This window comes from Nycticebus coucang, chromosome 9 (genome assembly GCF_027406575.1).
Source record: "Nycticebus coucang isolate mNycCou1 chromosome 9, mNycCou1.pri, whole genome shotgun sequence".
NCBI lineage: Eukaryota > Metazoa > Chordata > Mammalia > Primates > Lorisidae > Nycticebus > Nycticebus coucang.
The window spans coordinates 77,061,634-77,087,063 of NC_069788.1; the positions used below are offsets into that span (position 1 = coordinate 77,061,634).

Consider the following 25,430-nt stretch of genomic DNA (forward strand, 5'->3'; position numbering starts at 1 on the left):
CTTTCACAAATCTACAATTCTGAATTGTTACTCTTCTAGAAGAACAAAATCGGATCTGTTCAGAGTACCAGGTGGGCCAACAGAGGTGGCTCTGGGGGTTCCCACACGTGGAATTTTCTCTGCTGGGAGTGAGCTCTTACATAATGGACAGGCAGATGATAGCTGAGAACAAATCCAGCTTTGTAAATCTGAGAGTGTTGCCACCCTGATATGAGGGAAAGGTGAAGGTGATATTTCATCCAATGTTCCCAGCTTGTCCTTTCCTTACCTGACCTCTGAAATGGAGCCATCAGCCTTGAAAAGCCTGGTGTCTAAAATTAATATTCTTCTCCATCTGATTGAGAAGGCGACAGCTGAGCAACATGAGATGAAGGGCCGAGTTAATTTAAATAGGGGCTCAAAGTGGCATTTGAGAGAGAAGACACTTCCTCTCGTAGTGGACACTTGTCTTTTCGTCAGACCTATTAAGACTTTTACCAGAGAGTTCTGTCGTCAGATTGAATTCTACAAAATTTCCCTTTTATCTGCCAGAACATTTACTCAACACTTGGAGTGGTTCAAACTCTTTGATGTCTTCCTACAAGTGGTGATTATTTTTGTTTATTATTATAACCTCTCAAATCTCCTCTTTCTTTGCCTTAACTAAGAAGTTGTACAAAACTCCAGGTAGAGTTAAATGTTTAGTATTTCTTTGCAAAATTATATTATCTTGAACTTCAGCCTTTGTTTTAATATGCTAATTTTGTGTGACTGCCTGATCCAACTAGAATACCATCTGCAATACATTTTAGTCATAGTTTGCCTTAGAAATAGCCATGCATCTGTTTCCTTATTTTAATAATCATTTTTTTCCCCTCAGGACAATTTGAAAGACTGCTAATATTAGTCTACAGAGTGTCTGCAGAGCTCTGGGTTGATACTATTTGCATTTTGGTTTGTTTGAATGTAAGCTCTTTATGTAGACAAGTATATACGTATATATTTAGAGCAGTGGATTTTACATACTTTGGAACACAAGGGTACTATTTTACAATACAAGTTGAGGCCCTGGAAGAGGAAGTTTCATGGAAAGAATTACAGATGATTTTAAGTTGAGAAAAAGCTCAAAGAAATAATATTCAGAAAAGTTCCAGCAGGGGGACTCAGGAGTCAGCCACAGGAAACCACCACAATTTCAAATCTCCCCCAAAGAGAAAGGAACTCTGTCTCTCATTCTCTCTGTCTACCTATGGAATCAAGTGAATATGTGCATGCATACATGTGTTTCACATCAAGGCAGTGTTATGTACGCGGCATTACTTAATTTTGTGAGGAAAGTATTATATTTTAAGGAAAGCATGAAGACTTTGAACTCCACAGTATGTAACTGATAGTGAAGATACAAGAAAAGGTATCTGGGTACCTTCTCCACATGGGAGGACTAGAAGGAAACAAATTTCTTTTCAAAAAACAAACAGAAAACATTTTAGTGTGTAGGCAGAGAAGAGCTCTGGAAAGGGACTCAACTGGGGTAGACCCCTCCAAAGAGGAAGTCAGAATTCCCAGGGGAAGTAGGGAGGACCCTTTACATAGCAAGCCCCTCCCACAGAGATCTGAGGAGCAAAACCTGTAATCCCAACTAAACCCAAAGATATTTCGTAGTCTGTATTTAAATAGGCCATTTAACACTTATCTTCTTTTATACAAAGAGAAATATCTAGTCATCTAGTGAAAGTCAAGGTTGCTTTTGTAGGAGAAAGTGAAAAAACGTTTTCCTTTTAAAGTTCCAGCACTGGAAACTCGATATGAACATTAGCATTTCTCTTCCTAATTTTGGATCCTTTCTGCAATTTAAATAGAAGAGACTTCCAAATTCTCACTGGTCATTTCCCCAAGAAGTCAAATATGTGAATACGCAATGAGAACTTTGTTTCTTTTCTTTACAGTCAAAAGAAAGAAGCACTGAAAAGTCACAATTGTGTCTTGATTTACAAATCAGAGACAAAAGGAGACGAAAACCATACTCTGGACAGTAGCTTAATCGGACTCACCACCAGGATGTTAAAAGTGAAGAGGCTGGAAGAATACGACATGTGTTACAGCAGCAGCCGGCTGGAGAATATGGCCTTTCTTCAGTACATGGAAAAGGGTGGGAAAGTGAAGTGTTTTCTGGAGGAAAACTCCAGTGAGCAGGATTCAAGATCTGGAAAGAATGAGGTAATTATGCACTAATTCAATCTCCCCCAAATTATGGGTTCTACTTTGCCTTTTCTTACACTATGGAGCCATTTATCAACCCTTTTCAAATTCTGTTTTGTCATGTGTGCATAGAATTAAGGGAAGTTTATGAAAAGGAGTATTTCCATGTGCTTTACTGAGCACTGTGTATGTAAACTATATGATGGAGTTTGGTAAAAAATTAGGAGTCTTTGTGCATTTCTATCTACAGGCTGTTGCGCATTGTGGTCGGCAGCTTAGGAGTTGCTTATAGAAACACACGTTGACGACGAATCCTTTAAAATGATGAATTTGGGCTTGAGATTCAGAGAAGCATTTCGAGGGGCATGATTGTTCTGTGGAAGTTTCTAATTTCTTCCAGATGTTGAGTTCCTCGTAGAGTAGGTGGCAGAGCTGCTGACAGTGAAGTTCAGAAAAGGCACAGGCAAGACTTGGTGATGGCATGACTGTGGGGGCCTGTGCCATCCTCTGTGCAGAATGAGGCCCCCACATCCAATTCTAGCTGCTTGTTCTTTGATGACTCATTAATTTAATCCAGAAGTTGCCCCATCTGAATAATGGGATGATAGGGGCTGTTAAAAGTAAGTGTGATAATACATATAAAGCACTCAGCGTAGTACCTGCCTCTATTGGAAGCATTTAATAAACATCAGTGGCAGCAGCGCCAATTCCTTCCCTGCCTTGGCCTAGTCATCTATTGGCCAGCAGCTCCTGGCCTGGTGGGGGTGTTCATTCTAACCCTCACAATGATTTCGAATGTATTTAACCACCTTTCTCTAGACAAAGCTCCTCCAGGTTGGGCCCTCATATTACTTGCTTCTATATCCTTAGTTGCTTTCCCAAGAATGTGCACATCATGTGTGCAACAAAAGTGTCTGTGGAGCAAATAGATTTATTTGAATGAATTCGGAATTCTGGTTGAATCATTCTTTTTATGTTATTTATTTGTTTATTTATTTATTTTTATTTAGTTAGACAAAGTCTTGCTCTGTTTCCAGAGCTAGAGTGTAGTGGCATCATCATAACTCACAGCAACCTCAGACTCCTGGGTTCAAGCAATCCTCTTACCTCGGCCTTCCAAGTAGCTGTGACTATAGGTGCAGGACACCATGCCTGGCTAATTTCTCTATTTTTTTTGTACAGATGAAGTCTCACTCTTGCTCAGGCCAGACTCAACTCCTGGCCTCAAGCAATTCTTTCTGCTTAGCCTCCCAAAGTGCTAGGATTACAGGCATGAGCCACAACACCCAGTCCCGACTTATTCTTTTTAATAATCAGAGTGAACGATTCTTCTTAGGCAGGTTTGGGAAACATTCTTCTTTATCCAGCTGCTGTTCTGAACAACACTATTCAGGTAGGAAGGGCATTTCTATCAATGCAACAGACAGCGAAATAGAGATATTGTATATAAAAGGTCCAGGGGCTTTTTATTGTGAGTAGGAAACGATAAGATGTGCTAGAGAGAAGAAAGGAGTCAGACAGAATCAGGTTTGAGACCTCCGCTTTTCCTGTGAGTTCCGTATCGACCAAGAAGACATTTTCACAGGCAAAATTTTTTTTTTTTTTTTGTAGAGACAGAGTCTCTGTACCGCCCTCGGGTAGAGTGCCGTGGCATCACACAGCTCACAGCAACCTCTAACTCTTGGGCTTACGCGATTCCCTTGCCTCAGCCTCCCGAGCAGCTGGGACTACAGGCGCCCGCCACAACGCCCGGCTATTTTTCTGTTGCAGTTTGGCCGGGGCTGGGTCTGAACCCGCCACCCTCGGCATATGGCAAAATTTAAGTGAGACATGAAGGGCTTTCTCTTTAAGGCTTTTAGTAGTAAAACAAATACACAGAAGGATTTGTTTCTGTTTATTATTTTCTGTAGGACGTAGAAAACAAAATATTCTTCTTAGATAACTTTGAAATCAACTATAATATTTATGTGAATTTGATTAATTATCAAATTAATTAAGCTCTGTGAACTTGTTGAAAACTCATTCTGTATTTTTGTAAGTAAGCAACACATTAAAGACTGAGATAGCACTATGTTGGTACATGAACATTTTTAGGGGAGAATTATTTTGGTGATAGCCAACTACTCCAGAATGTTAGAAACTGTTAGAAACTCCAGAATGTTAGAAAATAATTGAATTAAATATTTTTAGGCTGTTTTTGAGGGAAAGACAGAGAATGGTGTGCCTACAAAAATCTCAAAAATCTTTGTCATTAAGTCTAATATTTCTTTTGTAACCTGGGCCTCCTGGCCTTGGTCCTGCAGTTACTACTGTGTGGAAGGTGGGAAGGAGTAACTAGTAGCCCCACATGTCCCATTCAATTTCTTATTTGTCAATGGAGACAGGCCCAGAGGTGTCAGCAGTAAATTTCCCTCTCTCTGGCTGTGTGGAGAATGAATGGGTACGCATGTGGAAAGTACAGAGCTTTCCCCCTTTACATGGCACTGTAGGTCCTGCTTGCACAGTCAGTGGGTGCCAAGGCAGCCAGAAAGCCTGGCAGTGGTTTGGCAGAGGACATTCCAGCAGCTCAGATGTCTTCAGGTATGCAGACAGAGCTAGATTAACACGTCTCCATCTTCGACTGGGGCCACAGTAAATCTTTACAATATCACTCTTTTCTCTCCAGGGACTATAAAAAAATGCTTGTCAATTTTCTCCATTTATTTCCCTTTCTCTCTTATCCCTTCTCTCTCGAGAAGATTAGCACTGCTAATCATAGTAGAAACATGTGCTGGAAAGAATTTAATCTGAATTTCAGACACTCTGATGTGAAAGCTTTGTTCTGGAAACTTGAAGTGCAATTTCTTTCTCCAAGAGTCTGTAACTATCTATTCTCCAGTCCCAAAGGGGAAGAATTACATATAAACTTAATAATTTATATTAGTTTAAGTAGTGTGATAAAATGTATAATTTTTTTTCTTTTCCTACTTTTAACCAGATTTTTCTATTTCATTTATTTTTTCCTATATTGGATTTATTTTTAACTGTCTTCTTTCTTTTCCTCTGTTTTATTGGATTTATGAAATATTACGTGTTCCACTTTTCTTCTTTCTATGTAAAGTCTTGCTCTGTTCCTTTTTACCTTTTTATCCTCTTTTCTAATGACTTTTCTCATTCTATAATATTCCAAATGATATTCAGAATCACCTAAATTCTACCTACACTGTTGGATTTAAAAAGTTTTCAGCAGGTAATCATATGCTGTAATAAACTACATCTAAACATATATAGTGTGGTGTTGAAATCAAGTAAAACTGAAAAAAACAAAAATCGGTCTGACTCACATGATTGATGAGCCATATAGATACTGTGTCTATCCTATTAAGTTATAAATGATGAATGGCTCTCCTAACGATAATTAGCATTATAAAAATCAAATCGAGTCTTTTTGTCTGTTCTCAAGTAATTATATAGTAAATAGCCCTCATGTTGTATTACCCTCAGGCTTACTCTTTGCTATACTCTCTATTACACATACACCCCCCACTTGCTTAATGAAACACAAAAGTGCCTGATAATGTTTTCAGACACTAATTGGCTCTGTCTGCATCTCACTGCCTTTCTTTGTGTGCTATTCACATCCCTGTGTATTACGCCCAGAGTTATCTACGTTCACTTCTTTGCCCCTTGATTTTCCCCACCTTCCTGTACACCTCTAGTTACTTATCCCCATCCAAAAGGTAGAGTCCCAAGTGCAAAAGCTTGGGACTCAGGAGATGGATGACTGTTCTACGAAAAAGTGTCAGCGTGGACTACAACTCCACGTCCACACTTGTACGACTTCTGAATGAATTATTTCTGTATTAATCCTAACGGTCGTTGATTTGTGTTTTAAAGTCTTCCTTAGTAAGGAACAATTTCTTTTAAAATATAGGTTTAAATTCTTCCATATCCCAACCATGGAGTATCCTAAAGCTGTATGGGTAGAAATAAGGATGGCCTCAGGCTCTCAGAGCCCCTGGAACAGGGGTCCTCAAACTGCGGCCCGCGGGCCACATGAGATGGTGTGATTGTATTTGTTCCCGTTTTGTTTTTTTACTTCAAAATAAGATATGTGCAGTGTGCATCGGAATTTGTTCATAGTTTTGTTTTGTTTTTTTTTAAACTATAGTCTGGCCCTCCAACGGTCTGAGGGACAGTCAATTGGCACCCTGTTTAAAAAGTTTGAGGACGCCTGCCCTGGAATGTTCAAATGCCTGGTAGAGATGCTGCAAAACCCAAGCAAAGCAAAATATTTGTTTACAGGATGTGCAAAAGGATAGAGTGGGTTGGAGCAAAGTGTGGATCTCCCTATTTTGATTACAGTTGGTGGATTTAATACCAGGTGGTATTTCCTGACCAACTGCTGTGAAATTGTACCACCAGCGCCATCCATAATGACTATAACTTAGATCTCAGAATAACAAGGCTGAGGGCGGAGGTTTGGGGATTTTTAAAGTTGCATTTCCCCACCATTGTCCTTTGCTCCTCATCCTGTAAGGGCAGGAGAAGGCTCCCTGGCAGTGGCCCAGCCCCAGCAGCCAGCACATGCCTGTTACTGTGGTGCTAATAGTCCTTGAACTGGGAACAAACGCGCATTTGCAGTGGTGTAAATCATTGCCAGCTGATCTCCCGCTGCCCTGACACCTGCTTCAGATCTGCCACACAAGGTCATCATAATTTTCCTTTTAAAGAGGCAGGTTATTTTTTGGTCGTGTAACTGGAGACGCCAGTTGCAGGACTCTGCAACTTGGGACGCCCACTCCTCAGAGCAGAGCAGCCGTGACAAGTGCTGGTGCTGGCTCGGGGCGGAGAAGGAGCATATCAGCCAAGCGACACCCACAGCTGCTCCCAAAGAATGGACTTGGCGCTTAGAAGAAAAGACGTCTGGGTCATAGGTAGTGTGTGCCTTCTCTCGTCTTCAGTTCTCTGGCGCCTGTTCCGGTCTGTGATGACCCGGGGTGGCCACAGGCAGGCTCCTGCTCGCGAGGATGTACAGGTAGTGAAATCACTTCTGAGACAGATTCATTTTGCAGTTCGGTGTGAATGTTTCCAACCTGGGTGTGGCACTTACTAAAGGAAATGGAATGCATGCTCCGGCTGAGTCCTTGCCCAGGACTGGGGTCTCAGGAAAAGCTGGGACAGGCGTAGTGGCATGTGGCTCATTCAAACATTCCAAACACTTGACAGCAACTTTTGGGGAACCTCACAGCAGCCTTTCCCAACGCATATTAAAGTTGGTGATCCGTGTTTGTGAGAGCTAATCGTAAGAGAGCTAATCACTCTTTTTAGGTCTGACCTGACATTGGTTAAGTCAGTATCTCTCCATTCTCCTACTTCTTATCTGACTTATGAAAAGAAATTAAACATAAGCGAAACCTCCTTTCCTCTTAATGAAGAGATGTATTACCAACACAACACGGGAAGTGGGACCGGCCCTTCTGAGCACAACCTCTGCTTTCTCCTTTGGGCCATTGCCTGCTAATGCTTTCTGTGTGATACTGTAGCTATTCCAGGAATGGAATTCAGTCAGGAAAATAGTAGAATTCCAGAAGGAGAAAAATGATTCCTATTCTAAGAATTTTAGCACTTTTCAAGAGAGGGTATTCATATCTGGGAAAACAGTTCTTTCCACGTGTTTAGCTTTTTTTGTCAATTAGCAAAAGATAAATTATTTTTAAAACAACATAAGACAGTTTAGGAAGTACTCCAGAAGGCAGTCAAAATCATTGTTCCTATCTGAAGATGGGTTTATAGCAGAGTTTCTCAGTCTTTTTCATTATTATCCACCTCCCCCAGACTTCTTAGGGTTCTCTCTTTTCATGAAATTTTGGCCTTCTCATGAGACTTGCATACCACTGATGCGTCTGTCGATGCATTGTGTACGTGTATCTTCACTTTATACATGAAAAGACTAAGATGTTTTCATCCCCTCCCCCAACTAAAGAAGCTATTTCCACTTCTCTGGAGTGATATTGCCCCATTGACAATGATGAGTTAGAGTTTAAAAAAGATTTCTCTGGGGATGGAGCGGGTAGGCGATGAATCCCTATGCCTGTGTAGAAATGCCTTCTTTATATCTTTTTCAACAAGAAGCCACCAGCTCAGCATCTTGGTGGTGTTCAGAGGACAGAGGGCTCTAGGAGTCAGGCTTCCATAATGGCCAGAGGCTTTCTAGGGGGACCTTGCCTCAGTGAGTATTCTGTGAGCATCAAGTTCACATTTGGGGAATTGTCAAATCTTGAAACAGTTCATCAATCACCTGATCTATCTTAGTTGAGGATGAGGTAAAAGCGATAGGAGAAAGATAGGAACAGATTTTTTTTTTAGAGACAGAGTCTCACTTTGTTGCCGTTGGTAGAGTGCTGTGCCATCACAGCTCACAGCAACCTCCAGGTCTTGGGCTTAGGCGATTCTCTTGCCTCAGCCTCCCGAGTAGCTGGGACTACAGGTGCCCGCAACAATGCCTGGCTATTTTTGTTGTTGTTGTTGTCATTGCAATTTGGCAGGGGCCAGGTTCGAACCTGCCACCCTCAGTATATGGGGCCAGTGCCCTACTCACTGAGCCACAGGTGCCCCCCCCAGATTTTTTTTTTAAGTAAGATGTCATAAAACATTGTAACTCTTTTTAGGTCTGACCTGACATTGGTTAAGTCTATATTTTCAGACTTGGTCACAGGTGCTCAAGTGTTAATCATTTTTGGCTGTTTGATGTATCTCCTATGGAAGTTACAAGAAAGATGACATTTCTTCTATGGGAAATACCATGGGAGCTTTCATATTCCCCATGTGGGGAAGAATGTGTTATTCACCAAGATATGAGAATGTATTCCTCTTAGTATTTCCCAGTAAAGGTCATCAAGATGTATGAGTTAAGTAGGAATATTGTGGGTGTATATTTCAAAAAGTTTTTGCAACTTTGTCCTGTAAAGAAAATCTCTCTTAAATCATAGTTTACAACACATCATCTTGGCTTTTCCCATTGCTAATGATTATTTAGAAATGTGAACAACATACTGTCTTAGAAATTTCTACGAGCATAGCAGTTTTAGGAGCTGTCTTTTATAGAGGTATCAGAGGATCCCAAGTGGTGACAGCAACATGCTCTGTCTCTATTCAGGACCTAGAGCAACTGGGAGGTTGTCCAGTGCACCATGTACGGATACCTGCTCGTCCGAAGGTCAGGGTGTCCTTGACCAAATACACAGATGAGTCATATTTATGTGTAAGTTGTTTTAGCATCTCAGAATACTTAAAATTATGCTAGTTTTATGCCATTTATGTTATTTGTTGCAATATGACAAAAATCTCTTTATTTTCTCTTTCTAAAAGTTAAATCATCATAGTCAAAAATATAAATGTTGCAAATCAAGTCTGCATTCTTACATAAGAGAATAGTCAACATACTATAATGAAATTTCTATTAATAAATATAGTTGGCAAAACTATGTTTCTATCCACTTACTTAAAATGTGATAGTTATAAAATGCACATTTACCTATTAGTTTGCCAGAATTCAATTTTTTCCAGGCCACCATCATAATTTTTGCTGCATTTACATGTTATCTTTATTCCTATTAATATTTTTCATGTACCAAGTCATCTAAAACATCATTCTCCAACCTTTTTGGCAGCAGAAATCAGTTTCATGGAAGACAATTTTTCTATGAATGGAAGGGGGAGGGGAGCTAAATACAGATGAAGCTTCCCTCACTTGCCTGCTGAGCAGCCCAGTTCCTAACAGGCCATGGACCAGTACCAGTCCCCTGCCCAGCAGTTGGACACCACAGATCTAAAATATTTTAGCAAAAGCAAAAATAGAGTGAAATCATGGATTCAGTGTACTAATTATAGATGTTCTACTGCACAGTTAAGATGCACACATACATTTTAAAAATGGTTTGTTAGTGTATGACCTCTAAAACCACCTAAAATCTCTGACAGTAAGGTGGTCTGACATCAGCCTCTGAATGCCGAGACTTCAGGTCTTTGCCCTGTGCTATATGGCGCTTTCACTTCTATTTCTCATTTTTCTGCCCACCATACATTGACAAGAACAAAGACTGCTTCACAGAGAGAGCAAACTCAGAAAACTGATAATAGGCAGAGTTTATTATAGAAAACAGATAGGTTAAGTTCACTTAGAGTTTCTTATGTGCCCAGCACGTGTCTCTATAATGTCCTTCTTCAGTTCCCAGGGAACTGAAGACCAGGGAATGCAAGCAGGTGGCTTGTTTCAGGAATTGACTTGAAGGGGGCCTGAGGAGCGTGAAATAGGGAAGGAGGGAAGTCCCAATGAGGTTGCATTGCCAAGCTGACCACTTAGAGCAAGAGGAACTCAGAGCTGCCTGCCAGTCAGATGAAGGGGCCACTTATCCAGCAGGCACCATCCTCACAGGTCAAGGGGACTCATGGGTAACTAACCTGCTGGCATTTTCAGTTGCATATACAAAAATGCTGATTCCCATGAGGGTCCTGCAGCAATGTCAGAGAACCCCAAAGAAAAGGCAAGATGTGGGAAGCCCTGGGATGAAGTACTTTCAGACAGCATTTGCACGGGGTTGGTTGCCACTGTAACAGCTAGAATAAAGGGGGGCAAGACCTTGTGAGGAGGACACAGAGAGATGCACATATTCAGATGCATTTCAAATCTCACTGTCAGCTGTGAGGTAGGTACTATTGTCTCCATTTTACAGAAGGCTTAATTAACCTTCCCAAGACCCACATGCAGAAGGGGGTAGAGCTGGACTTTGACCCCATTGGTAAGTCCTGAGCTTGCTCTCTGAAACATTAACGATTGCCCTGGCCACACCTGGTTTCATGCTTCACACTTAGATAACCTGTTCAAGATATATCAGCAATGGGGTGAAGGGTGTGGGTGTTAGCAGTTGTAGCTTCTAGTCCTGACTCAGGGGAGTTCTTTAAATGTTTTGCGTAACAGTCTATGCATGTCATTTGAGCTCTAACTATCCCACAAGTTGCTCTTAGGGTCAGATGAGGTACTATGTATGTGTGAAAGTGCTTTGTAGAGTATAAAATGCCATATGTTGTTACTATTGTCAATATGTTGTTACCTTATGCCCTTAAGTATCCTTAGATACTTATGTCTCCTTACATGTAAAGACCCAACCTGTGCAGTGCCTCTTTACATTTTCTATTAATTTTAGTGATTTTTTCATTCTTATTTATAATTTTCAATGGAGAAAATTGTCTGATTTGCTAGTGCATTGATAATGTTAGGATGATATGTGTTTATCTGGATACCAGCATAAATATCATCCATGATTCATGGCTTCGTCCACTTGGGGATTCTGATGCATATAGGTTAGGGTGGTGTTCTCCTAATGAATGGGACACTGAGGGTCTATGCTCTGGCCTGTAGGTTGTGATTCAATGATTTGGGACCTTAGATAGATCTTGAGAAACAAGATCATCATGGAGATAAGCTCATCTAAATCCTTCCTTGAAGGGGGAACTTAAAGTCTAAGACAGGTTAAATGGATTTGCCCAATATTCTTTAGCGTCTAAGTATTCATTTAAATCTTTAGATTCTATATTAATTCACTCAACAAATAATAATCGAGCTCCTATAGCATGAAAGACATCATGTCGGTTTTGCTGGGATCTCCAGTCATAGTAGCCAAATATGATTCTGGTTTGGAGGATAAATACTTGAAAGCCAAAGACACAAATGGTTTTATTTATTCATGGTTGCGATGGTCTCAAAAAGAGAAAGCATCTGATGAAACAAGATTATTTCTTTAAAAGGTAAACATAGCATACATATTCCGTTTGAGCAGTGCTATTTTCCTTTATAGAGCAATGTTCTGTGTTAGGATGTCCTTTTAGACTACGTGGCAATCCAAGTTATTTAGAAGCTTAAAAACTGATAAGGACAAATGTTCAGTCTCATTTCTCTTCAGTCTTCTAGAAAGAGCATGTGGAATTGCTATGATAACACAGGTGAGTTCTTACAGTCTTAAAGTGGTGTTTATGTGTTACCTATTTAGGATTTAGGCTTCTCACTTGAGTGTATTTATTTACTGACTTATTTTATTTGACAAATACATAAATAGTGCTCACTATGTGCTGGACCTGGTTTTAAGCACTTTGCAAATATGAACTTACTAACATTTATGTTGGTTGTTGTTGATTGTGTTCAAGGCATTGTGCTAACTACTTTTCATACAGTGTACGTTAATCTTCAGAGTGGTCCAGTGAATTTGGTATAATTATTATCTCTGTTTTATAGATAAGCAACTGAGGTTAGGAACTTGCCCAAAGTTATGCAACGACCTGTATACAGCATGTTATCCCTTTCTGAGTGGATTGGCTTGCCCAACACATGAAACAGGTCCTTAGGTTTAACTCGACTCTTCTTTCTTTTTTTTTTTAATAATTTATTTCTTAGACCAGTTTAAGCATCACTGCAAACTGAGAGGAAGGTACAGAGATTTTCAGCGCACTCCCTGCCGGCACATGTGCACAGCCTCCCCCACAAATCATTGTCACTTAGGTCCTTTGTTTATATTTAGGTTCACTCCTGGCGGACATTCTATATGTTTGGACAAATATATAATGATGTGTACCCACCAGCATATCAATTAAAAAATTAAAATATGTAAAAATGAAACATTAAGATTTGAAAACAGGCTTTTATCACTGATGAGTTTTCTAAGGACAGTTTAGCTTCACATGATCTCAAGTATGTTTCAGATTTGACGATTGTTTTGGTTGTTTGCTTGATTTCTTTATGCAAATACAGCTAGACTGGATAGCTAAAAGGATGTGATTTCTTTGCCCCTATAAAGTGAGTTTTTCCTCTGTAACTGCGAGGTAACAGCGACCTCCAGTGGGCAGAAGTTGCAAAAGTTACTGTGGCCACCCAGAGAAGTTGGAGCATTTCGGCTAATCCTTGCGCTTGTTGAGACCAGTGTCAGTCAGCCTTAGGCTCAAGGACAGAGGGGCAGCTAGGAAAGACGACACTGGAACGAAGGATTCCTCAAGCATATATTATAACACCGGAAGATTATAAACTAAATGCTGTTGGTCAGCATGCTCTAAAATATTGTTTCATTATAAAATGCATTCATAGTTTTTTACATGCTCAATAATTTATAGATCGTAATTAAGACGTGACTACTGAATGGAATTGACATTTCACTAAAGATAGATCAGAAAGGTGAGTAATCCAAAGGTTTAGCTGTTTAGCTTTTTATAGTGTTATGTGCTTGTTATTTTTGTAGGTTTGTTGACTCATGTGTGTCACGTTGAGAAGTTGCAACGTGAGAACTTTTTACTATACAGTCTAGTTTCAGATAAGAACACAGCTTGAATTTCATTTTTGCCTCTTGCCACCTGTATGACACTGAGCATCTTATTTAGCCTCTGTCAGCTATTTCCTCATCTGGGCTTAATGATATGGACCCAACACGATTGTTGCATAAAGCGGTTCTGTGCTTGGCACAGAGAAAAAAGAAACTCAATAAAGACAAATAAATCAGATAGTACACTCATACTATTAATGATAGCTAAAACTTTTGCACCACTCTGGTCATATTTTCTGTGGCTCAATAACTTTCCTGCTAAGAGCCTCACAGCTCTTAGATTTCGGAAAGAACTTTCTCCTTCCGCGTCTTTCCAGGGCCTGCGCTGAAATCCTGGTATCTTGATGTTGTCCTGCCTCAAGCTGTGGGCCTTCACTCCTGCCCCTGTCATACCCAATCAGACACCAAATTCTACATGTGACTTTTTGAAAATGTGTCATACATAGAGCTTTTCATTCCCCCTGCATGGTGGCTAAATATGTTCATTTTCCCCCACTGTCAATTTATCACTTGTGTTATCTGTATACACCCTTAGATGACAGTGGGGAAAAATGAACATATTTAGCCACCATGCAGGGGGAATGAAAAGGGAACTCTATCCAGTCTAGCATAAAGAAGATGCTCAACTTCTACCAAGGATGGAGAGGTGGACATACTTAGTAAAATCAAAAGCATTAAAGCAGTGCTTAGTGGTAGGATCACGTTAGTCAACGTGCATAAGAAGAACTCAGGAGGCCACAGGAACCGGGCAGTGCACAGCTAGTTTAAGCCTGATGCAGACGGGATACAAAGATTGACAAATTCTGAAGTTATGAGGTTATGATAATTACTATTGTCAATATAACAAAAAGGACAGGAGAATGTCCTCTGGTGTCCTGTCCAGAACCTTTGTTTTTTTATATTTCTTTTCTTTTTTTTTTTTGTAGAGACAGACTCTCACTTTATGGCCCTTGGTAGAGTGCCGTGGCATCACACAGCTCACAGCAACCTCCAACTCCTGGGCCTAAGGGATTCTCTTGCCTCAGCCTCCCGAGTAGCTGGGACTACAGGCGCCTGCCACAACGCCCGGCTATTTTTTTTTTTTTGGTTGCAGTTCAGCCGGGGCCAGGTTTGAACCTGCCACCCTCGGTATATGGGGCCGGCGCCTTACCGACTGAGCCACAGGCGCCGCCCTGTTTTTTGATATTTCAAATGGTAAACAACTAGACTTACCTTGGCTGTTAGATACCACAACAGAAGCCACATTCTCTCTGTCCTTGACGGCTGAGAAGGCCACATGCTCTTTGTTACAGAGCTGTGTATTCAAATGGAATTAGCTGGGGTTGTAAGGAAAAACAGACAGGCATCAGGCATAATGACCAGCTTTTAAGCAAGCTGGTCCACCAGAAGATAATGATTTACAGTTGAAGCCCATCAGAGTCTACTTCCAATTATTCTATTTTAATATTATGTTTGTGCAGGGTGGCGCCTGTGGCTCAGTGGGTTGGGTGCTGGCTCCATATACCGAGGGTGGCGGGTTCAAACCCAGTCCCGGCCAAATTGCAACAAAAAAATATCCGGACGTTGTGGCAGGTGCCTGTAGTCCCAGCTACTCCAGAGGCTGAGGCAAGAGAATCGCCTAAGCCTAGGAGTTGGAGGTTGCTGTGAGCTGTGTGACGCTATGGCATTCTACCGAGGGTGATAAAGTGAGACTCTGTCTCTACTAAAAAAAAATATTATGTTTGTGCATGACCAATTGTATGTGGACTTATTATTATTATTTCGCAACACATAATATTAGAAACTTTCAATGTAGGTTAGAATATTAAAGGCTCTGACAGAGGTCTGTTAAAATAATAGGTGGATGCAGGGTCCACACCTGTGGTCTCACGTACGTGGCAGGTCCAGGAGTTGGAAGCCAGCTTGGGCAACACAAGCTTCACATGATCTCAAGTGAGATGCCATCTCTAAAAACAGCAGCAACAACAAAAAACTCTCTTAAAGCAAGCACATGGAAGCATTCAATAAATGTTAACTCAGATCTGTAACACTGTTAGCTCTATTATTTATCCTAAGGGCTTTCAAAATGTATTTGAAGCCTTAATTCTTCTGTTTCTGGACTTACAATTAACATTTTAGGGAGGTGCAAATGTACTTTGGTGAATACGGGTGTAACACAGACCAGTTATTGAGTTTGGTATCGAATGGGCCCAAATTTGAAGCCCTGTGGGACCAATTACCAGCTGTGTGACCTTAGTCATTTACTTGTTCTGAGTTTCAGTTCCTGGTTCACCAAATTGATATAATATTGTCAACCTTGCAGGATTACTGGAGGGATTAAATTAGGAAATTTGTCTATTAGCAAGTGAGTTGGTACCAGGTACAAAGAGGTGACCTAAATGCTTAATTTTTCTTCCCCCTTCTTTATTTTTCTCTATACCTTTCCTGATTCTTTTTCCTCTTCTAGGCCTTTTGAAATCCTTCAAGGCCGGATTTGAACCCCCTGCAGTTGATTCTCATTTGACCTATGCAGTTTGCACTGATTACATGGTTCTTTAAATGCATGGTTTACATACACCATGGTAGGTGTGTGGACAGTTTAGAGTTCATTATAATATTATTATTTCACAGGTGTGGCCTTCTGTTCTTAAAAAGCTGGAGTTCCCTTCTGTGGGGATCCTTCCCTGTATTTCTTTGCATGAGACATGCCCATGTTCATTTGCATACTTGTTATTGCCGATAATGTTTTAGGCATAATTTCATATTTGAAGTCTTAGAAGTGAGGATAAGTAATTTACTTATTTCAAATACTTAAAGTAATAACTAAGGCCAACTTTCGTATAGCAGAATATTTAGTACAATATAGAGTTTGCATATTTTCCCCAACAGCTTCCAAAAGGATATACTTGAGTGGAATTTTAATCATTTCTAAACTGGTAGAATAAATTTTTTCTTTTTTTTTTTGAGACAGAGTCTCACTATGTTGCCCTGGGTAGCTTTAGCATCATAGCTCACAGCAACCTCAAACTCTTGGGCTTAAGTGATTCTTTTGCCTCAGCCTCCCTAGTAGCTGTGACTACAGGCCCCCGCCACAACGCTCAGCTATTTTTTGTTGCATTTGTCATTGTTCTTTAGCTGGCCTGAGCCAGGTTTGAACAGGTATGTGGCTGATACTGTAACCACTGTGCTGGGGGCACCAAGCCTGGTAGAATCAATTTTGAGAGGTTAGTGTGATCTGACAAGCCCCAGTTTTCTTCGTTGCCCTGGGTAGAGTGCTTTAGCATCATAGCTCACAGCAACCTCAAACTCTTGGGCTTAAGTGATTCTTTTGCCTCAGCCTCCCTAGTAGCTGTGACTACAGGCCCCCGCCACAACGCTCAGCTTTTTTTTGTTGCATTTGTCATTGTTCTTTAGCTGGCCTGGGCCAGGTTTGAACCCACCAGCCTCAGGGTATGTGGCTGATACCGTAACCACTGTGCTGGGGGCACCAAGCCTGGTAGAATCAATTTTGAGAGGTTAGTGTGATCTGACAAGCCCCAGTTTTCTTCGTTTACCCTCAGATTAGACTGTCAGAAATGAGAGAAAAATACCCATAGTTCTGGATGCTTTCTGTCCTCTTCTGAACAATAAAACAATCAGATTCTCTTACATGGAGATTTGTTTTTAACTTTGACTCCGAAGTGACTCTAATACACTAATACAGGGAAAATTGTTTATAACGATAGCCAAGTGGCATCGCCCCCACTGTGAAGCTCCTTTCGAGTTCATCCAAGAAAGAGTAACTTAATTTTAAAATGCATCGTTTTGTTTGTTTTATGTCTTCTAAGCTTCGACAGTTGCTATTTTATGTAGAAGCAAAGAAGGTCATTCACCACAAGCTAGAATCTTTCCTTTTTAATTTATTTTTTATTTCAAATTAATATGAGGGTACAAATTTCTAGGTTACATTGTTCTCATTTCTAGGGTAAAGTTTCATCTGTAAAAGAGCCGCTCACCCGGGGGCATGTTACACAGCCTCACGTGTGCACCTCACGCCCTCCCTCCTTCTGCCAATCAGCCTCCCCCACCTGCCTCTACCCCCATACTAGACTATGTTTGTGTTTTATTGCTTTTATGAGCATGTAATTGTTTGTATATTGATTTCATTTTAGTATGGAGTACATTGGATATTTACTTTTTCATTCTTGTGATACTTTACTGAGAATAATGTATTTCAGCTCCATCCAGGTAAATGTAAAAGATGTAAAGTTTCTATCTTTTTAATGGCTGAATAGTAATCCATGGTATACATACACCACAGCTTGTTGATCCATTGATGGGTTGATGGGCGCTTGGGCTGCTTCCATGACTTGGCAAGGATGAATTGAGCCGCAATAAACATTCTGGTGCAAATGTCTTTACCATAAGCTAGAATCTTCTTACTCAAAAAATAGCTCATGCTTTCTCGGCGTCAGCATCCTGTCTTTGTTCCCTGGGAACTTGTTAACAAATGTGGGCTCCCCAGACCTTGCTGAATAAGAATCTACATTTTAACCAAGTCCCTGGAAGATTCATGAGCACATTATAGTTGAGAAGCACTAGAATATTCATTACCCCCTGCAACTGAAAAATAAGGGTTCAAAATTTCCTCCAAAAAATTGCTGAAAGAAAAATAAAGGCAATATTTACTGCTGAAGCTGTGAATATATGCTTACCTAAGAAAAATTCATATGTATATTACACACACACTTATATCCAGAATACGTGTGTGCAGTGTATGTGTGTGTATATGTATTTTCTAAATATAAAATATATACAAATATATATTCTCCCAGGCTATTTCTTGGGAACCAGGCAGTATTCTTTGTTGAACGTTTTGAGAGCATATTTTCCTTGATAAAATAAGTATTTCTATTAATAGTTCTTTCCATTAGATTTCTCAGGAAGACAAAACACAGAACTTGTCCTGCAGCCAGTCAGATAAGCCGGGGAGAGAGGACTTGCAGAGTGGCGGCGTGCCCCGCCTGCCAGGGGAGGGTCACACTTGTCCCCAGGGAGGCAGGTCTGGACTCGGAGTTCCTTGCCCATTGGAAGGGTGATGGCCCTGTGAGGAGACTTTGGCAGCCTGCAGCATGGAAATTCCTTGATCTGTCCTTGTCAGCAAAGCAGCAGGTGGTTTAATTGAAAGCCATGTATGTCCTAGGTGAAGGAACAACCCGTGGAATTCAGTCTAGTAACTGAGTACCTTCTGCCAGGGGCTTGTTAGCATGGAGTTTGCAGACACACATGTATGTGGTGTGCAGAAGCTGAGTCCTGTTGCATTCTGCTGGTTTGGAGATGGTTTTTTGTTCACAAGTTCCCAGGGGCAAGTGGAAAGGTCACTGGTGTTTGGAATTTGTGGCCCATCTAGGCTTTGCCGCCACTCTCATTTGATAAGTGACTTTCAGCAAGCCATAGGTTGCTCTGATATTTATTATTTATTTATCAGAGGAGAGAATCATTGAAGATAAGAATCACCTGGTCTACAGATTCCTGCCCCCATCCCCAGAAGAAGCACAATTTCCACGAGTGGCTGATGGGAGTCTATGCTTTTAGTAGCCCTCCAGGGATTCTCAGCAGAAGTGTGGTTTGCACTGGTCTAGGGAAGCCATTCGATTACCATCCAGAGCACGTTCCTTCTTCATTCTTGTAAACTTGCTCATATCAGGAGATACCAACTGGTAACTGAGAAGATATATTGTGTCATGCTGGGGGGTTGATTAGGCCAAAACAAAACAAAACTATATTAAACTTAAAACATTTGGCCGCTTTCTGGGCTAACTCCTCATCATCCCTACCTCTCACAGTTAAGTTGTCTGTTTTCTCCCCTGCAGAATAGGGCTGATGAGAACACACCTCTTAAGCAGGTCTTTGTTCTGAGTGAACCCTGTAGGTTTGTGAGCCGATGTGACAGTTTCTTGCTGCTCTCATTGCTTGCTTGGCATCTGAGGTCTTTTGGTCTCTGGAAATTATAAATTCATGGAAAATTGTGGGCACTGCTGTTTTTACATATGTATCTCTGTTTCCACCATAACTCATCTACCTTTGTGTTAGTTGCATTAAGACTGAAATAAGAAATGTTTTGTGGGAAAAATTGGGTTCTCTCATCCCTGGTTGAGCTAGAAATCTTTCTCTGATAGAAGGCTAGCTTCTTTCACAGTTTGAAATAAGAGATAGATCATGTACTTGAGGTAGCAAAAGCAGATTCGTGTAGGATAAAACCAATACATTAAAAACACAATTCAAAAATAAGAAGAATAAATATGACAGTTTCAAGAAGAATTGAGTCAGGAATCCTTTCGCTCTAGGTGAGAGGAAGTAAATGCCTTTCTCTGCCTGAGTAATGATAATAAAGTAAAACTCTCCTTGAATCTACTTGAGACTGTGAATGAAATCCAACTCTAGCATTCTTAGCCCTAAACACGTCCACAAATAGATGGAGAGAGCATATGGGGATGAGGGGTCAAGGGAGGATGTGAGGGAAAGAATGTTTGGCAGCAATGGCTGAGACTAGGTGGAGTGGAGCCCAAACTTCCTGCAATGCGGGGTCACTCTCAGCAGGAACAAAGCACAGTCCAGTCCCTTTGGTCTTTCCTGCAAAAACCTCTCAATTTTCAGTTTTGAGGTGTTAGTGGAAAACTCAGCAACCTCCTGGAATGTTGATCCAACACCCCCTCCAGACCCCACAAGCTTCACTGGGTCTCAAGGGTCACTCAGATCTGGCACAGCGTGGCCATCTCAAGGCTACTACAGAGCTGGCCAATGACCTCCGTCAGACCAGGGTCCATTTAGGCAGACTCCACAGCTATATGCACGGGCCCAGGTGGGAGGTTCCACGCCGAAATACAGGGACTTGTTCTATCTTCTCTTCCATGCCAAAATACAAGGACTTGTTCTTTCTGCTTGGGTTAAACTGAGGATTTATTGAGTGCTTCCTGAGTGCTCAGGTATCCCTTAGGACCTACAGAGGAGGCCAAAGAGAGAGAATTTTTAGTGCCCGTCCTGATTCGCTGTGGGACCTACATAAATCTCTGTAGCTTATGGAGCAGGGATTTGAAATATGGGGTTGGTACTATTGCTCTGGTCTGGGCTGCTGTGTGGGAATAAATAGATACTATGTATAAAACACTTAGCACTGTGCCTGGTACAAAGTCAGCACTCAACAAATGATAGCCAAAATGATTAATAATACTATTACTGTTACTTTAGAAGTTCATCATTTCCTGGGGGCTGGAATGTCCGATTAAGTGAATCAGGAAGAAAACAAGGGAAGACTGGGAAGACTCCAGCATGGGTCTCGGACGCTGTGCCCTCGGAGGCGCACCTGCAGGCCAGCCCGGTGGACCCCCGGGGCTGTCAGGCTTCCTGTATTGTCATTTCAGTTTACGATGAAGCAGAGTCTCTCCACGAGCAGACAGTCAGCCTGGCTGCCACTGGTGGCCCCCTCGCTGTGTCCTCCAGAGGGCTAATTCTGTGGCCATCTCTTTTAATAGCTGCCCACTGCTTCCTGCCACTTGCTCTTCTTTACCCATCTCCTTAAAATTCTAAATTTGGAGCTAAATCTCCAAATCTTTTTGTAATAAAAGATGACCTAAGCATAGAAAATCATAATCACAGAAAATGTCACTTATTAATTTCATCAGCATTATCAGCATTCATTCAGCATCCAGTGAGTGGATGGGTGAGGGAGCTTGAATTCAGTGGTGAACAAAGTAAACAGCCCCCTCCCCGTGGCCCAACGCTCCCTAATCTTAGAGATAAGTCAGGCAGTTGAAAGGGTTTTTAAAGGTTAAGGTCAGGAGCAGAGAAAGTGCAGATCAGGGGATTTTACCCAATCTGTAGGGATTAAGGAAGGCTTTTTTGTGTAAGTGAGGCTGCAGTCTGCACCTGAAGGACGGCCAGGACTAATGCCAGGACAGCATACAGGAGGCGCTCCGTCAGGAGTGAAGGAAAGCGGCAGCGCAGAGATAGAAGAGGGGGCGGCAGGCATGGTCAGCGCCCACACGCCTTTTCAGGTCCACCTAACTAGTGTCCAGGGAGGGTGAAGCCTCTTACCGGCCCCAGAGCTGAGACACCAAGTTGCAGCCCGTTTCCATCCTCTCCACAGTTTCCATTTCCTTGTAATATTCCGAGCATTTTTTGTCACCCCTAAGAGTTAATTCTGGTAGTTCCAGGGTTCATTCCTGGAACTTTTTAGCAATAAAATTATGCTCGGTACCATTTCCCTTCCTTCTGAAATTACTGTTGCTATATTTTGAGTCTGTTTTGAGGGAGTGAAAAGCTTTACTTACCTCTAGTTTTCCATATAACCTCTTCTGATGACTACTTCTTTTAAATACTTTTTTGAAAAAAAGGCTACCCTGCTTGAATTAGCTTTTCTGTAAGAAAAGGTCTTTCGTGGTTTATAAATTTTAATGTGGGATGCTAACTGCCAGGGTATTTTTGGGCCTCGGCCAGGGGTTTCTGCAGCCTCCTGTAACGGATGAAACGAGGCCGGCCTGAAGTGCACCTGGACACAGTGGTCCTTTCATCCTTCACACTCAGTCATGACACCTTCTGGTTTCAACCTGAGGATGGCAAGAATTTTCTTTTAAAACTCGTTTCCTGGAAATAGGCCTTTGCTGCACTAATGGATAATTTTTCACTTTATATTTTTTTAAGGTGCATAAATTCTATTTTTTTCCTTTTGCAAATAAGAGGAAAAAACCCAAGTTGTGTGGCGGGAGCATGTAAGCACATCCTCTGTATTAAATAGTACAGGCCATTACTGTCCTGGATTTTTTAAAAGTTTCATTAGCAACAAGAGATTCCTACACTGCCCTATTCATTCCCTGTTCCTCCTCAGACACTGGACTGATTATTTTGACTAAAAGTGCTGAGTAAGAGAATGTTCCCTGAACATTGGCCTCTTAAGTGAACCCCAGAGCCTCAAACCCCACGGGGACCTGCTCCAGCAGCTATTTAGAGTCCCTTATTCAGTGCTGTAAGGAAGGAAAACTAGGGTTTTGAGACTTTACTCCTGGCCTGTATTTTCTGCATCCTTTCTCCCTCTCTGCTGGGAAATCAGCCTGGAGTAAAGAGTCTCTCCAAGCTGGCAAAGTGTAAAATTTAAAAAGATGCTCCCTCGGGGTAGTAGATTGACAGGTGCATCCTTCTGCGCGCCCTGTGGGGCTCATGTCTTGGCCAGCTGATGAGGATTCTGGGAGGAGAAAAAGACATCCCCTCCTTGGGCTTAGCCAAGGGAGCCTCAGCCTGCTTCCAGGCCCTTCCTTCCTGAAGGGTGGTTCTGCAACGGCGTGTGGACAGTGTGACGTGACTTGCTGGAGCACAACCTCAGCACTTTGCTCTTAGCTACCTGTCTATTCATTCTTGTTGAACCCTTGAAATTTTATTTGAAAGACTAAAGATAATACAGTTTTGAGGGAAATATGGTGGGGGGTTTTGGTAAAGCATTTTGATGCATTTCTGCCTGGATGGTAGGAAAAGTTGTCTTGGGCCCAGCGGTCCTGATGGGAGGAATTGCTGGAGAGTCCCTTCTTGGTTATGTAGATGAAAAAAAAAATCGCAGCAGACATTGCCTCCGGACATGTTCTAACAGGGCCCTTTGTAGATTGTCAGAAACTTCTCTTGTAATATGCACCATAGGTGTAATCTCACCATTTACTACGTCTTTATGATTTAATAAAAAAAAAAAAAGAAACTTCTCTCCCAGAGGCAATGGCCTCATTGTATAAACGTGGCAAAATGCTCTCAGGAGGAGCCTCCCAGAAAGAAGCGAAATGAGACCCTCACTCTCTTCTTAGCGAGGTTCAAAGTTACTAAAATACATCTGATGAACCAAAGCCTACATTTCAGAAGCATCCCAGGAGGACTGAAGGGAAGCAATCTTTTGGGAGGCTGGGTTCAGGATAGGACAGCTGAGAAAATACAGGGCCCCTGCTGAAACTGGGATGCCAAGCAAACGATGGAATAAAGTACACACCCCTTGGCTGATAATCAGCAATGAGGTATGCAGCACTTTTTCTAGGCTGAGTTCACAAACTTAATTGACCTCATATGTACTATTTGGTATATTTTTACACTGACAAATTATTTGCTGCTTATATGACATTCAAACTTTACTGGACATCCTATATTTTTACTTATGTAGCAACAGGGGAATGGCCTGAAAGTGAGGCTGGCAGGTGATGTGAGCTTTGTAACTGGCTTTGCAGGAGTGTGAGCCAAAGAGCTGGACCTTGGGAGCCCAGGTGTGAGCACTGTTGATGGACTTTGAGTTGCATATTGTGTTGCATATATGAACACAACCAACAAAGACTGCTTTCTGCCTTTGGGCACTGGAATAGCAAAGTGGGGAGGCAGCCATAGAAGGTGGAGATGCAAAAACCAGGACCTGGCATGCAGGATCGATACTCTCAGCTCTCTTTTCCCTGGAGTCAGAAGCAAGCCTAGCTTCCTGGGATGGGGAGTATGTGGGGAGATGAAATGAGAGAGATGTCAGAGACTCTGAGGTGGCTGCTTAAAAGACTGCTTTGAAAAAATCAAGGAAAAGCAGGTGTTGATTTACTTGATTTCCAGGTTGGAGAGGCAGAGCCAGCCAGGTGCAGAGGAATTTTGGTCATTATGATAACAAAATGAAAGGGAGAGAGGTTCTGTGGATCCCCAGTGGGTTCCCAGTACCAGTCCCAACCTGATTAGCAGGTGTGACAGGGAAGCCAGTGGGACAAAGGGATATGAGGAAGGTCACAGAAGAGAATGCAGGAGCAGCAAGTGCATGGGGCCAAACAGGGAGAGGCAGGCATGAGGGTACAGAGGCAGCTCCAGGCCATGGCACACCTAATAAGGGAGCTTGGGCCTCTCCAAGGCCACACACGGCCAAACTATTTTTTTAAAACTTCGAAGCCAGTAGATGACCTAATACATGCCCATAGAGGAGAAAAACTCAATTCAATTCTAATTGGGGGGAGGGCAATGGGGAGAGGGGGGAAGGGAAGCAGTGTGCTCCCACTCAGTGGGCTCAGTGTAAGGGTACTGGTGCACCTTTTGGGTGGGGACACAACTACAAGAAGGACTCTACCAAACATATGCAGATATTGTAACCTACTTGTTTGTACCCTCACATTAACCTGAAAAAAAAAAAAAAGCTTTCTTCAGACAATATATGATTAACTTTTAAAAAGACATAAAAGTGGTTCCTACAAAGGGGCAAGGACCCAACCCAGTCCTGTTCTGAGTATGGTTTCACTGCACCACCCGGTCTCACATATGAAACGTACCTAACAGCAAATAGGAAGAAACCAGTGTACTGCGAGGGGATTGGCTACCCAGTGTCTGATGCCATTTGTTGGGACTTTGTTTTTCAAATTTTGGTATCTGGGTCACCTTTAAAAATAGAGACATCAACTCTGCTACTTACCATCCCAGTAACCTTGGATTCCTTACTTAACCTTTGTGTGCCTTGGTTTACTTGCACGAAAATGAGGGGAAATGAAGCACATGTAAGGTTGAAGTAAGCACTAAATAAGGGCTGTGCCAGCGCCGTTGTGAGCCCTTAGTAAACAGCAGCTATTAAACACGATGATGGTGGTGATGATGGTGACATGGGAACCAACCATGTTGTTATTATTATTATTATTTATTTTTGAGCCCCATTCCAGACCTATGGAATCAAAACACTTGATCCTCATGTTTAAATGCAAACCCAAGGCGAGTGAGGTGCTTCACACCTTTAACCCAGCACTCTGGGAGGTCGTGATGGGAGGAATACTTGAGGTCAGGAGTAGGAAACCAGCCTGAGCAAGATCAAGACCCTGCCTCTACTAAAAATAGAAAAGAAATTAGCCTGTAGTTCCAGCTACTCAGGAGGCTGAGGCAGGAAGATCGTTTGGGCCCAGGAGTTGGAGGTTGCCG

The 25,430-nt window shown here is 41.8% G+C and overlaps 1 protein-coding gene across 6 annotated transcripts in view; it reads left to right on the plus strand.

Moving 5' to 3' along the window:
- Window positions 1–439: 439 nt before the first annotated feature.
- Window positions 440–25,430, plus strand: part of MYLK4 (myosin light chain kinase family member 4) — an 88,674-nt gene continuing 63,683 nt past the window's right edge. For 3 of the 6 annotated variants that reach the window (XM_053602131.1, XM_053602132.1, XM_053602135.1), the window contains exons 1-2: window positions 440–586; window positions 1,926–2,196. In XM_053602131.1, the coding sequence (XP_053458106.1) occupies window positions 570–586; window positions 1,926–2,196 (288 nt within the window). In that variant the 5' untranslated portion in view covers window positions 440–569. Of the gene's footprint in view, window positions 667–1,925; window positions 2,197–6,826; window positions 7,196–25,430 lie in introns of those variants that run through there. The other 3 variants (XM_053602133.1, XM_053602136.1, XM_053602134.1) reach the window with 3 other exon arrangements.